Raw genomic sequence first — 15,368 nt, forward strand, 5'->3', positions numbered from 1 at the left:
TAACTTTTTCTACATAGTTTCAATATATGAATAATTAAAATCAAGTGATGTTGTAAAAACATAAAATAATAATTACGTAAAAAAAAAAAACACCATATTGTGTCATACATTCTTGTGAATTCAATATAGAAGTATTTGAAATATGCAATTAGTTTTGTATACTCTACTTGAATGATACAATAATCTATACTACCTATAAAAGTATGAGGTGTTTGTCAACTTTTTCTTTCCAAAATTATCCTTAATCACCAAAACAATTTACCCAAAAATCCATTAATTAATATTAATTTAATGTGATTTGTATTCATTTTATGTTTTATAATTTATTATATAACAATTTATCCTTCCATCAATAAAAAAACCCTTAATTTTATTTTCTAGTAAAGTTTTTCCAATATTTTTCTTTTCAGGGCCTAGGTTGATATCATTCCTATAACTCGATGGAGATAAAAGTTTGTTGTTTCTCTTGTATAGCTTTTGGTTTTTTTTTTTATAACTCTTCTTTTCTACCATTACAAGAATTTGAACAAATTTGATAGGTTTTTGCTTTATTAGAGCTCATATTCTTGCTTTAGTTGGGTTTACAAAGTTGAAAATCTTTTAGGTCTTTTGATATATTTTTTTGTTGTTGGTGGGTGTTCGACTTTTTTTTTTTTTAAAACCACAAGCTTTGATTTGATTACCTTATATCACAAGGTGTTCTTTGTTTAGTTGTAATAGAAAATAATCTTGAAGTTTGAGTTATTTGATGACAAAGGCAAGTAGAAGGCCATGAAAAATATCTTTAGCCTTCCAATATGATGTTTTTGCTAATTTTACTATAATTTTTGTTTGGTTTATGTGAAAATCGAGGAAATTTAAAAGAAAGAAAAGTAAAATCAAAGTATTTGAATCAAGTTTCATATTTTATTTTCAACCAAAATTTTTCCTTTTCCTTCTTTTTCTATTCTTTCCCATCAAACAAATGGTTTATCGAATTCACAAGAGAAAACTCAGTTCCTAAATGCTTAAAAACTACAAAATTGACATATCCATCTTTAGTGGCTTTTGTATAATTTGTCATAAGAATAAAAATGTTTTATGTTGAGGCCTTGCGTCCTTGATGATCCACGTAGTTGCCAAATGGATGGATGTACGATCTCAACCAATATAGATTCCTAGTTCAGCTGTTCCTGCAAAAGGTGTCTGGACGGGGTGTCCGGACACACCCTCCGATGGTTTTGTCAGCCATGGTTAGAGAGAATAATCAGTTGGCCTTTTACTAGGTATTGCAAGCTTACTTCCCTCTTCATGCGAAGGTTCATATATATAGTATCAGAAGTTCTCTCTCCTCCATAAATGATGGAAGGCTTTTTGGTTTACCATGATGCCACTAGGTGGTGGCAAGGACATCCTCACCCTACGGGCGGCTGTCAGAGATCGTGGGAGGCGCCGTGACTGTCAGAGATCGTGGGAAGTGACTTGCTGTCACTTCTGTCTTTTCACTCTGCAGGCGTCGGAATGTGAATTGTGACAGGATGTCAGAATGACGTAGTAAGGCATGCTTAGTTTGGTTGATGATCCGGACAAACATATCCGGATAGAATATGAAAGGTCGCCGGATGAGAAATGGCGGCGGTCCGGATGTGATGCTTTGCGAGTCCCGTGTGCTTCTATTTTCAGGGAGTCTAGATAGGAGAAGCGCGCCATGTGTACTCTTGGGGAAATCCGGATGAGGATACTCCGGATAAGATCGCGTGCCATGTGTCATCAGTGGATTTGTGCCACGTGTCATCAGGGATGGGTCCCTACAATGCCCCCCTTTTTAACTTGTCGATTTTGCCTGAGCAAAATGGGCGGGTTAAAAAATAATCGCTTTTTGAAACTAAGGTTGCTTTTTGTGCTCATTGGACCACGTGGCGAGCGGGGGCGAAGAGACAGAAGAGCATTTATGATGAGTCGTCGTCTTTGGGTATTCCCTAGGCAGCATGTCGTTTCAATGATAGCGTAGCTGAGCGTTTGGAATACCGAAGGGCTGTCTCCCTACAAATAGCAGACTGTGGCCTCCTGTTGCATTTTTCCTACTGCATTTTCTCTGTTATTGCTTCTTCTACCTTCTGCGTACCTTCGTTTTTGAGTTGAACCGGCAATATTCACATCGAGACGGTGACTGCATTTGCGGTTTTCGACCCTATTTTTCAAGTTTACACTTGGTACGTGTGCTATTCTTGTTTTTCTCCTTCTTGTGTCTGCTTTGCTTGATTTGTTTTTGGTTTGCTTGGGCAAATTGCTTGCGACTGAGTGTTGATGTTGGCTTCTAGGGTTTTTGTCTGTTTTTTTTAGTGTGTTTGGGGTTTCTGTTGCCCCCCTGCGCTTTTGGTGGGGTATTGAATCTTCTTTGGGGTAGGGTTTGAGGTTTGTGGGGTTGGCTTACTGTGTTTGACTGTTGGAATTCTTCCATGCAGATTCTGTTTCTAAAAAATGTCTGCTAACAAGGAAGTTACCTCACCTCGTTCGTCCGGCGATGCTCGTGCCGAGAAATCTGTGGAAAAGTTGAATGTGAAGGAATTTCGTGAGCGCTTTTGTATTCCCAATGGTGTGTCTGTTGAACTTGTTGATGGAGAGGGCGTGTTGCCTGAGAAACTGGAGGATAACGTAATCTTTTTCACCAAGGAGCAGTTCAATGCTGGGCTCCGGTTCCCCCTCTCGTCTTTGGTCAAGGAATTTCTGCATTTCACCCAGATTCCTCCGGTGTATATTCATCCCAATATGATTTGGGTGCTGATGGGGTGCAGTATCTTGAGCATGTTGTTTAATTTGGTCCTCTCGCTGCTAGAGGTTCTCTTCATTTATTCGATCAAGAAGGTGAAGAATAATATCTTTAGCTTCGTCGCCAGCCTTCCATCCCTGTAGTTGGTGATCAGCCTGCCGGATTCGACCAAGGGGGCCGCCAAGGGACAGGTGCTGGTCAAGGGCTTATGGGCGGGTTTGGCGGAGCATCCGGATAGGCCCTTTGCCCCCAACCAGTCGCTGAAGGTTCCAAGTATAACTAAGTTACTTCTTGTCTTTGCATGGTTTGTAAGTCAGCATTGTTTAGGCGGCTGACATATTTTGCTTGTTTGGGTGCAGGCCAGGATAAAAGGGGAAAACTGGTGGAGTGGGTGGAGAAGGCCTCATTCGACCGGTTGAACAGGCTTTTCGAGATTGCGTCAGCCTAGCGGAGTTGTGAGTTGCTTCTTTCTGCGCAGAACCTTCGTTTGGTCGTCCAGGAGCCTCAGTCATATGTGCTGAACATACTCCCAAGGCGGTTGCCTGAAGAAGTGGTGGTTGGGGAGCATTTCACTCTTGAAGACCTTCCCTTCTACGAGGGGGCGCGGAAGGCAGACGCCCAGACATGCAAGGCCCGTCTCAACAAGCGGGAGAAGAAAAGACAAGAAGGGCTCCTACGGAAGGCTCCGGGTGGGAAACGGTCCGCGTCCTCTCCACCTGCTGGTGCTCCAGCGAAAAAGAAGAGGAAGCTGGTCAAGAATAAGGGAAAAGCAGTAAAAGTCCCAACTCCTCTGAAGGAGTTTGTACCACCCCCTATAGGTTATGAAAAGGAAGTAACAATAAGAGAGCCAGAAAACCCCCTCCCGCCTTCTATCTCAAGCGGCTCCAGACGGCTCGCGGGTCTGAATCACTCAGGGCCATCAGTAGCCGGATGCCTGGCCCTTCTGGTTGAGGAAGCGACTTCCATAAATCAACCCGAATCTCCTCATCCGGATGCGGATGCAACCAGGGCCTCTTATGTTGCAACCTTGCCTTCCTCGGCACCCCCAACAGAAGAAATGGGGGCAGACAGCCAGGGGTTACCTTTTTATGGACCGAGCCGTCGTGCCTTTGTACCGGTGAAGGGGCCAGCTAGAAGGAGGTCGCGTCCGACACGCGACTTGAAGTTTGGCCTCATTGGGCGGCTTCAGGATCGGTTCTTGGAAAGCATCGAAGTGAGCTGCTCGTCCATCCAGGAGGGTCACCTGGAGGGCAGTGAGGCGGAGATGGCAGAAGAGAACCCAACCACCCCAGTGCTGGTCCCGGATGGGGTTTCACCCGGCGAGACCCAGCCGGTCGAGAATGATGGGGTCGCTGTCTCTGAGGAGGAAGCTCTACTGCCTTGTTGGGGGAAGTCCTGTTGATGATGCAGCTTGCATCTCCACTAGCCTCTTCAACTACGCGGAGTTGGAAGAAAAGCTGAAATAGATTCCATCTGGCTCAGACGTTGCTGTGCCCTCAGCGAAGATGTTCGAGACAGTGGAGATGGTATGATTCGCCTCTTGATTTCTTTGTCATACTGATGTGTTTGTCACATGGTTTGTAACTTTCCTTTTCTTTGTTTGAGTATTTTTCTGCAGCTGGTGAGTGGCCTTCGCGGCATGGCTCATCAACGTGATCTTCTTTCTGACCTGTTGGAGACTGTTGATTATACAAAGTCCTTCGTCTCTCAGTGCAAAAATGATGAAGAGAAGTTGCGTTTGAGACTGGAGTAGGCCGAAGCCAGTTTATCCACTGCTCGAGAGGACAACGAGGCTCTTTGAGAAGAGCTTGCTGTGGCAAAGAGCCGGGAGGAATTTATGGAAGTCCGCCTGTTTGAGGCGGAGGACGAGATGGCTCTTTTGAGGAGGGAGGTGAGGCACCTCCGGACAGAGGTGTCCATTGAGAAGAGGCAGAGAGAAGAGTTGCAGTTGTGCTTATCAGCGCAAAAAGAAGAGTTGGAGGGTGAGTTTGCTGCGGAAAGGGAGGAACTTGAAGCGGATTACCAGAAGCAAGTTGATGAAATGTACTTCTTCGGCTATCGCTGTTGTATGAAGAAACATGGCATAAAGTGGGACGTTCCTTCAATTCCTCCGGGTGAAGAGGAGAAGCTGCGCGACAAGCCTGCTCAATGAGAGCTTTTCTTTTTGTAATTTTTTACTGCTATCTTCTCTTTATATTTTTGTAGTCCGGAGACCTTTTTGTATGTAATTGTTCACAAGTATCAATAAAAATATACTTGTTCAAATTGCGTTTCTATCTTTTGTCTCATCTTTCATTGGTAATACTGCTTTAGATTAGATACATTCCATGGTTGCTGCAATGGGGTTCCATCTAGCCTTTGTAGATGATAGACTCCACTTTCACTTGCTTTAGACACTATGTAGGGGCCTTCCCAGTTGGCTTGGAACTTTCCTGCTCCTACGTCAGCAGTATTTTCAAAAACTTTTCTAAGGACCAGCGTACCATTTTTGAAGCTTCTGGGCCTTACTTTGCGATTATAGTGAGCTGATGCCCTTTGTTGATAGTTTGCCATCCGGATGACTGCAGTTTCTCTTATTTCGTCTGTCCAGTCCAAGTTTCTTCCTAACTCTGCATTTGCATCATTCTCCCTTCCTGCCTCGGTCCGGATAGTGGGTAGGCCTATTTCAGTAGGAATGATTGCGTCCATACCATATGCGAGGGCGAAGGGAGTATTTCCTGTTGGACGTTCGGGTGTGGTTCGATAAGCCCATAGGACGCCGGGTAGCTCTTCCACCCATTTCTCTTTGGCTTGCTTGAGCCTTTTCTTCAAGGCAGTGACTAGAGTCTTGTTTGTGGCCTCTGCTTGCCCATTACTTTGAGGATAACGTGGTGTGGAGTATGAATTCCGGATGTTTAGTTCCGAACAAAAATTCCGGAATGCGATGCTATCAAACTGTGGACCATTGTCGGCTATGATGGTTTGGGGGATTCCAAAGCGGCAGATGATGTTTTTCCATACGAATCTGGTGACATCTTTATCTTTGATGCTAGCATATGCTTCGACTTCTACCCATTTAGTGAAGTAATCCGTGGTTACGAGCAGGAATTTTTTCTGGGCGGGTGCAACTGGTAGAGGTCCTACTATGTCCATACCCCACTGTGCAAAGGGCCAGGGTCCTGAGATTGGTTTCAATTCTCCTGATGGCATATGTGGAATGGGGGCATGCCTTTGACATTTGTCACATTTTTTGACATATGCCACCTCATCCTTTTTCATCGTAGGCCAGTAATAACCTTGCGAATGGGCCCTGTGCGCCAGAGACCGACCTCCAGAATGATTTCCACATACTCTCTCGTGCAATTCAGCTAATACATACAACACCTCTGAATGATTTAGACATCTGAGGTAGGGACCTGTAAAGGATCGCTTGTACAGGTGCCCCCCAATCAGGGTGAAGCGGGCGGCTTGCACTCGGATCTTGTGTGCTTGCTTGGGTTCCTCGGGTAGGGTGCCTGTCCGGAGGTATTTGATGATGGCTTTCATCCAGCCTTTGTCGTCTGTTTCATTTGCCTTAATGGTGCTGCAAGTGGAGGCTTCCATGACGGAAGGTTTGGCTTGCACATATATAGGCAATAGTATAGCTTCTTTGATGGGAAGAGAAGCAACTATGCCTGCTAGGGCGTCGACACGTGAATTTTCAGTCCGCCTAATTTTTTCAATCGTCCATTCGGTGAATCGCTGCAAGGTGTCTCTTACTTTGTTTAAGTATCGCGCCATGCGCTCATCCTTGGCCTCGTATTCGTTCTGGACGTGTCTTACCACGAGTTGGGAATCACTATAAATCCAGAGCTTGGAGACGGATAGAGCCAAAGCGAGGTCCAATCCGAATAAGATGGCCTCATATTTTGTTTCATTGTTAGAGGCGGGGAATCCTAGCCGGATGGCTTGCTCCAGATGCTCTCCGGTTGGGGATTGCAATAGGAGCCCTACTCCGGATCCGGACGATCGGGAGGCCCCATCAACCCGTAAAGTCCACCATTGTTTTTCACTTGGTTCCTTGTGTTGGATGGGCCTTCGGGAGTATTCCAGCACGAAGTCAGCCATCACTTGGCCTTTCATGGACAATCTGGATTGGAACTCGATTCCAAATTCACTCAATTCTATGGCCCATTGAAGGTCCGGCTTGTGTAGGATATTGCGAAGGGGTTGGTCAATTAACATGACCACCGGGTGGGCTTAGAAGTAGGGGCGGAGTTTCTGGGCGGCACTTTGAAGAGCTAAGGCCGTTAACTCCATATTTGAATATCTGGTTTCTACGTCTGCTAACGCTCTGCTGATGTAGTAGATGGGTTTCTGCTCCTTGGGCGATGGGCAGCGGAATAAAACAGCGCTAATTGCCCACTTTGACACAACCAGGTACATATACAATTTTTCTCTGGGGAGGGGGCTGCTTAGAATGGGTGGTTGCATGAGGCAACGCTTAATTTTTTCGAAAGCATTTTGACAGCTGTTCGTCCATCCGTTCGCTCCTGCTTTGCGTATCGCCAAGAAGAAGGGTTGTAGTTCATCGGTGAAGCGGGCTATAAAACGCCCTAGGGCGACAAGCTTGCCTGTGAGGCGCTGTAATTCCTTCTTGTTCCTGGGGGGCGGCGTTTCCATGACTGCCTTGACTTGATCTGGGCTAACCTCTATCCCCCTTTGACTGACCATAAATCCCAGGAATTTTCCAACACTTATGCCAAATGCGCACTTAGAAGGATTCAACTTCATGTCAAACTTCCTCAAGAGGTGAAAAACTTTTTGCAAGTGGAGAACATGCTCCTCTCGGGTTTTGCTTTTAACCATGATATCATCAATATATACCTCTATTGTGCGGCCGATTAGAGGTTTGAATATCTTTGTCATCAATCTCTGATAAGTAGCGCCAGCATTTTTGAGGCCAAATGGCATGACTTTGTAACAATAAAGTCCATGTGGCGTTATGAAGGCTGTCTTCTCTTGATCATCCGGGGCCATGGGGATTTGGTGATATCCGGAGAAAGCGTCCAGGAAGGAGAGCATTCCTTGCCCAGCAGCGGAATCCACAATTTGATCTATTCGTGGCAAAGGGAAACTCTCTTTTGGACATGCTTTATTGAGGTTGGTGTAGTCGACGCAGACCCGCCATTTGCCTTCTTTTTTGGGTACCACTACTACATTTGCCAACCAGTCCGGATATTCCACTTCTTTGATGAATCCGGCTTCCAGCAACTTGTCAATCTCATTCCGGATGATTTTTTGTCTGTCCGGGTGAAAACGTCTAACCCTCTGCCGGATGGGTTTCGCTGTTGGTAAAACGTTAAGTTTATGAGAAACTATTGAGGGGTGAATTCCTTTCATATCAGAGTGCGCCCACGCGAAAACGTCATGGTTTTGTCGGAGGGCGTCTTGGATGTTCTGGGTTTCTTCAGGTGTTAAGAGGGAACTGATATGACTAAGGTGAGCATCCTCTTTCGAAATTTGGATTGTTTGCAAGGGATTTGCTATCGGGGGATCTCTGTCCGCCGGACACAGTGACTGCTATTGGTAAAGTGCGCGAGTGGACTCAAGGAGGGGTTCATTCTCCTGACTGGTCCCTGCTTTTCTTGCTATCTGGTAGCATTGGCGGGCGGCTAGCTGGCTGCTGTACAGGTTGATTTGCCCATCCTTAGTAAGAAAGCTTACCATCTGATGATACGTGGAGGGGATGACTTTCATGCAGTGCAGCCATGTGCGCCCTAAGATAACATTGAAGGGTGATAAATCTTGTACCACCGAAAATTGAACGTTGAGAGTGACTGGGCCAGCTTGGACTGGCAGCACGATGTCTCCCAAGGAAATAGTTGATGCCCCGTTGAATCCGGACAAAATCCTTCCAGGGTTTTCGAGACCAACTAAATTGTGTCCCATGTGGCTTATGACCGATGCTTGCACCAGATCGGCTGAGCTGCCTGAGTCAATTAAGATGCGTCTTACGTCGAACTTGTCCATTCCTAAGGATAGAATGAGGGCATCACGGTGTGGCCGCAATATCCGTGTGGGGTCTACTGGTGGGAAAGTGATTGTTCCGTCTATGGGGCGGGGGCCCTCCCTAGTTATCCCAGGCCGGATGGAGTTGACACGTTCACGCACCATTGCTTCTCACAACAATTTCTGCCTTTTTCGTTTGGAATTGAGCTCCTCATCCGATGGGCCTCCATTGATGTAGTTTATGACGGCTTTGGGAGCAGTTGGAACCGTGGAGGTTCCAGAGTTATGATTTTAGGAAGCGCCTCTGCCTCCGGCGTCTGAGCGGAGGTATTGCCTCAAGTGTCCTGCCTTTATAAGCCTTTCCACAAAATATTGGAGGCTTCTGTATGTCTCCGTTGTGTGGCCATGCTCCTTGTGGTAGGCGCACTTTTTGTTATGATCCCTTCTGGACGGGTCCGATTCGAGGGGTCTAGGCCACCTGAAATCGGACATGCCTTGGATCATAGGGAGAAACTTTTCATAAGTTATGGAAATGGGTGTAAGGGGTGGCATCTCCAAGCGACTTGGCCCTTCCTGCCTTCGATCTGATGGCCTTGGCCTATCCGGAAGTTTGGCACTTCTTTCTGTACTACCCTTGGACGGTTGTCCGGAAACCAAGACTTGCTGGGTGGCTGCCCGTACATCATCTTCGAGCATTGAGTATTTGTTCGCACGTTGAAACAAGTCATCCATCGTCGTAGGAGGCTTTTTAGCGAGTGACTCAAGAAATGGGGTGCCTGGACAGATGCTTCGCTTGAAGATCTGCAGGACAACGTCCATGCTGCAAGCCTCCACTTGTAGGACAACTTGGCCAAATCGCTTCACGAATTCCCTCAAGGATTCATTATCCTTCATTTTTATGTTTTGCAGGGTGCTGATGTTCTGTTTATGCCGAGCGGAGCATAGGTATTGTCCCACGAAGGCTTCTGAAAGGTCTCTGAAATTATTGACAGAGTTGGGAGGTAGGCGATGGAACCATGAGAGGGCCTGCCCTTGTAAGCTGGCGGGGAATACTTTGCACAGTAGTGGGTCGTTGCCTATATCGAGAGTCATGAGCTGTCGATAATGCATGATATGGTCGAAGGGGTCGCTGGACCCGTCGTATGTGGAGAATTTTGGTACGAGGAATCCCCTTGGGGGCTCGTAATGAATGATATGAGAGTAGAAAGGAGTGGAGAGCATGTCGTCTAGCCTTTTGCTGATGGAGCCAATGGGTGGCTCGTTTGGGGGATTTCTCCCAGTTTGTCGTACTGCTTGGTACGGGGGAACGTTCTGCACCATAAGGGTGCCCAAGGGGTCATGGTGCGGGGGAACGCTCTGTGGTATAGGGGTGACCGTAGGATCATGGTGCACACCCCGTGTGGAGGGTATTGGCGGCCTTGGCCTGCCAGGTTGCTGGGGGCCCAATCTTGCATGCATAGCGCCCGACAACTGGGATCTTCTGTCATGTTGTCTCTTTGATGAGAAATGAGTGGAGTCTGAGCTTTCCTCACGGGGAGCTCGAGGAATGGGTGTGTGTGGCTCGTGTGGCCCAGCGTTGCATGTTTCAGGGATTGGTTCCACTGTTCTAGGGCATATCTACTTTGGGTGAGGTCTTGAATTGGCTACTTGGCCTCTTGAATGCTGACGACGGGGAGACCCCATCGATGATGCCTGGATACGTAATATTGCATTTTCCTCTCTTAACCTTGTCGTCTCTTGGAGGAGAGCTTGTAGTTGTCGCTTGCTTGCTAACTGCCTTCTTTCGATGGCTTGGCGCCATTCAGGATTATCTTCCTCTCCTCTACCAGATGAACGGTTTTGGGAAGGTGTGACCATTTTTGCTGGTGACTGAATCAGCGAAAAAGTTCCCACAGACGGCGCCAATGTTGAGGCCTCGCGTCCTTGATGATCCACGTAGTTGCCAAATGGATGGACGTACGATCTTAATCAATATAGATTTCTGGTTCAGCTGTTCCTGCAAAAGGCGTCCGGACAGGGTGTCCGGACACACCCTCCGATGGTTTTGTTAGCCATGGTTAGAGAGAATAATCAGTTGGCCTTTTACTAGGTATTGCAAGCTTACCTCCCTCTTCGTGCGAAGGTTCATATATATAGTATCAGAAGTTCTCTCTCCTCCATAAATGATGGAAGGCTTTTTGGTTTACCATGATGCCACTAGGTGGTGGCAAGGACATCCTCACCCTACGGGCGGCTGTCAGAGATCGTGGGAGGCGCCGTGACTGTCAGAGATCGTGGGAAGTGACTTGCCGTCACTTCTATCTTTTCACTCTGCAGGCGTCAGAATGTGAATTGTGACAGGATGTCAGAATGACGTAGTAAGGCATGCTTAGTTTGGTCGATGATCCGGACAAACATATCCGGATAGAATATGAAAGGTCGCCGGATGAGAAATGGCGGCGGTCCGGATGTGATGCTTTGCGAGTCCTGTGTGCTTCTATTTTCAGGGAGTCCGGATAGGAGAAGTGCGTCATGTGTACTCTTGAGGAAATCCGGATGAGGATACTTCGGATAGGATCGCGTGCCATGTGTCATCAATGGATTTGTGCCACGTGTCATCAGGGATGGGTCCCTACATTTTAGTAGGAACATCTCCAATATGCCTCTTAGTAATGCTGGAAATGTAAGATACTTAAGAAGAAGACATTAAATAGATCAACATATTATCTTAAAACTTTGATTAAGAAAAAAGTGCTATCTTTGGGTACTTAGGTATTCAAGGAAAATTACTAAAACTTTTTTTGCATGATGTTTTGATGATAGTAACATGAACATCTATGGCCATGTTACTCCATGGTTGATTGTATTAATAGAGCAATTCTCGTATCATAATTCCCTTAGTTATCACACCTTGATTCACTTCCAAGGCTCCAATGATAAAAATTAAAAGGTTTTAAGAACCCACATATTTGATTATGAAGTCCTCTGTTTCAATTAACTTTAAAGCCACAAAACCAATAAAATTGTTAGTGACATTGACTTCTTCATTGTTAGAGCTATTCAATAGTAAATAACACCCTATCCCCATCACCTAACCACCCTAAAAAATACCTCATGTCTTGGTCTCAAATACCTTATATAAATATAAGAATTCGACTTGGATAATTCCATAGCACTTTTAATATGGGAACCACTCTGAAGATTGGCCCATCTTGCCAAGAGCCCCATATGTAGAACCTTTAGGCATGATCTACCCTAACTCATACCCAAAATTTTTGGTCAAAAGATACTAAGTTTTACTTTGTTAAGAGACATAAACCAGATTCATAGGATTCTTTTTGGTTCGTAACACATTTTTATTTAATAAACCATAAAAATATCAAAGGTGATAAAAAATTAACATAATTTTTAATAAAATTAATAAAAACCAAGAAAAAATTGGGACTTTACCTTGAATCTCTAAGTGGATGGAGACGATGAAATGTCTTTTGGTCCCAAGTTGTTTCCCTTCTAAACAATTGGAGTTATTTTTCTCACTACTTCAGAGAAAATAGGGTTTGGCTAAATGGAAAATGAAAGAAAAAAACTAGGGTTTAGATTGGAAGAAGAAAAACCCACCAGAAACCGTGCATGTGCAAAACTTACTCTTCCAATCGTGGACTCTTCACTTCAATTTGTCTTACAATCCCAACTACATTGACCAACTACTTCTATTGTTGAAATGAAAACATTTAAATCTCATCTTGCTTCTAGTTACTTCACAGAGGAAAAGTCTAAACACAACTTCGATAATTGACCACTAATACATCCTAGGCAAGTGAAAGACTTAGGGTTTTTGATGCTCTGAATGCAAAATTCCAGGGTTTGCAAAGGGAAATTGTGTTTTGGTGGGTGGCGAAAACGTGTGGAGGGAGTGGAAATTTTAGGTATGTTTTAGGTAAATATATATACTAGGTAGGATAATGACGCTTTTTAGAAGTGCCAAGAATGCAAAAATATTATATATCCAATGAAACTTAAAATAAACGCCAACATTCTTTAATTTATACATATCAAGGATGCTTGTAGACGCATCATAGTAAACAAGTGCCAATGTTTGGGCATAATAATAAATAATGACGATTTTTTTAAAGCGACAAAGAAGAAAGCATCATTATTATTTTTGTTTTTTGTAGTAGTGTTATAAGCCTAATAAATGGATTAATTTACTTAATCACTTTTAATAGGTTAATAATAGATAACACACATGTACAATTAATGTTAATATGTAGGCTCATAATTGGAAAAATTTTCCAATAATCTCCCACTTGGGCCACATATGTCATCAAACAGTTATACATTACAAAAAATTTAATGAGCTCAATATTTGGTATCTTAATTGTAAACACCTATAAACAATATGGTCCATCAATAATATCAATATAGGATCAAAGCGATCTTTGTCATAATTTTCATAACTAGACCTATCAATGACCAGTATATCAATACAATTAATGACATGGATCAAATATAGATGTGTAGCATGGAAATTTTATGTAATATGATCCCATATCATGACTATTTCCAACTGGTCGTACTTATAACTCATAAGAGTTAAACAACACACTTTCAAACTTTATGCACAATTGCAATTAAAAGAATATAATTTTTTTTTTTTGAGTTTTCAATAAACAAAACAAGAATAATACTTAAGTTTGATAAATAAATAAAAAACATGTTAATAACAAATGAATATCAACTAATAAACTCCTACTAGACAAGCATATCACCAAGATGAATCATACCAATATAAGCCACATGCTCATGCAACACTTTAGGTGGTAAATCCTTCCGTAATAAAAAAGTTTGTACTAATTGATTCATGCCCAATTGGTGTCTCAGTTGATTCATGTCCTCTCAATAGTCCTTGACAGTGGTGCCATTTGATTTGTGTCCAGATGGTGTCCCTTGATTGTGGTCCTCAGAAGGGAGTAATCAACAAAATTTATAACCTATTACACCATGTACTAGGATAGTCTTAGCTAGCATAGCATAGTGGCTCTAGGGTCGTTCACTGGGATGGGTTTTCACTTCACAATTGATATTAATTCAAGAGTTGAATTGGTGCCTTTTCATTTCAAGGTTAGCACTAAAAGAAAACATAAAGATGTTTGAAAAGGTTGGTTTTTAAGCTAACCAAAAATAGTAACTGATTTTACTTACAAAGAAAAGTGTCTCTTGGAGTTTAGATTACTAGGCTCAGGTTCCTCATACAAAAAGGAGAGTTCCGATCACTTGTTTCTTTTCCTCGCATTAGAGAATTAACATATAGTTAATTCTCTAACCGGTGCGGTACAGATGCTCCCCTTTAATGGGTTCAAACACTAAATCCCTCTCACTGATGCACCTTACAATGGCTCGTGCCTTTCACCTAGCATTTGCCCTTCAAGGTGATCTTTAACCTTGGATTACCCGTCAAAAGCTCATAAGAGATAACTAATGGATGTCTCCGTGGAGTCCAAAAGCATACCAAATATTGGCTATTCTAGAAAATCCTACCTTTAAACCACCTCCCAAAGGCTTGCAAGAGATAAACTAGTGTATCTCAATGGACGGAGACCACTGGCCTTACCAAGTGTTGGCCTAGGTGATTTAAAGGCGCTTTAAGTTAACTAAAAAGATAAAAACCATTAACGGGTCACACTTTCTCTTCATTAAAAACTAAAACAACAAAACTTCTAATTTCTGCATGAGGAAACTTACTCGACTTTCTTTACTCCAAGAGACAAAGAGCCTAGCCTCTCATCCTTTGAGGAAAAATCCTCAGAGTTTGATTGGCTAGAAATAAAAAGAACGAGAAAACAAAAATATATATGAAAAGCAGAGCAAGTGCTCTGTATTTTACTTCCTTCCAAAACTGTACAAAGGATCCGTCTCTGATGGATCTCCGATGGATCTTCCTTCTTTACATTGGTTTAAAGATATATATAGAGAAAATGTTTTCTAAGAAATATCCCAATAATATCTTAGACTGATTACAAGGAGAAAATAGAAATTTACACAAAATATCTTGAGAGAAAAAATCTAACTTAGTCGATGGCAAATATCTCAAGATGTCGGTCGGAAATATCAGGAAGCTTCAGGAGAACACTGCGGTACTGTATACTGAGAGAAAACTCTCCGGGTAAGCGCTATCAGAAGATCCGGATATGTCTATCCGGAGAAGTTGAAACGTCCGCCTCTCCCATCCTACTGTGAGATATCCGAATGTAAAATGTCGGCGCACGGAATTCCGGATATGAAATATCCGGAGAAGGTGGAAAGTCGGCCGGATAGAATTCCTCCCCGGGTGGAATGAGCTATGCTGCATAAGGGGGACCGTCTGCGTGTGCAAGGTGTAGGGACCCCTCTCCCAGATGACACGAAGCGCACAAGGCTATCCGGATCAACTCCATCCGGATTCCCCAAGAGGACATGTGGCGCGCTCCTCTATCCGGACTCCCTCAGAGAGAAGCACACGACACTCGTGAACATCACACCCGGACGATAGCATATCCTATCCGGATATGTTGTCCGGATCATTGTTCCGCTGCCATCCTGTCCGGACGCCCTGTCCGGACATCTTTTACTCCTTGTATTCCGGATTTGCTTATGGCAAAGGACTTCAAAGCTTCGGTTTTTCATGTTTCTG

The 15,368-nt window shown here is 43.9% G+C and overlaps 2 protein-coding genes across 2 annotated transcripts; both read right to left on the bottom strand.

The window, feature by feature from the left end:
• Positions 1-8,290: 8,290 nt before the first annotated feature.
• LOC117909835 lies at positions 8,291-8,884 on the bottom strand. Its single transcript, XM_034823883.1, has one exon. The coding sequence runs from the start codon at positions 8,882-8,884 to the stop codon at positions 8,291-8,293; it is 594 nt and encodes a 197-aa protein (XP_034679774.1).
• A 126-nt stretch (positions 8,885-9,010) lies between these two features.
• Positions 9,011-10,177, bottom strand: LOC117909836. The gene has a single exon (XM_034823884.1). The coding sequence runs from the start codon at positions 10,175-10,177 to the stop codon at positions 9,011-9,013; it is 1,167 nt and encodes a 388-aa protein (XP_034679775.1).
• Between the last annotated feature and the right edge of the window lie 5,191 nt (positions 10,178-15,368).

This window comes from Vitis riparia, unplaced genomic scaffold (genome assembly GCF_004353265.1).
Source record: "Vitis riparia cultivar Riparia Gloire de Montpellier isolate 1030 unplaced genomic scaffold, EGFV_Vit.rip_1.0 scaffold418_pilon_pilon, whole genome shotgun sequence".
Taxonomy (NCBI): Eukaryota; Viridiplantae; Streptophyta; class Magnoliopsida; order Vitales; family Vitaceae; genus Vitis; species Vitis riparia.

Coding starts and splice junctions, on each gene's coding strand:
- LOC117909835 (XM_034823883.1), bottom strand. CDS start 8,884: ATGGTGCGTGAACGTGTCAACTCCATCCGGCCTGGGATAACTAGGGAG.
- LOC117909836 (XM_034823884.1), bottom strand. CDS start 10,177: ATGCATGCAAGATTGGGCCCCCAGCAACCTGGCAGGCCAAGGCCGCCA.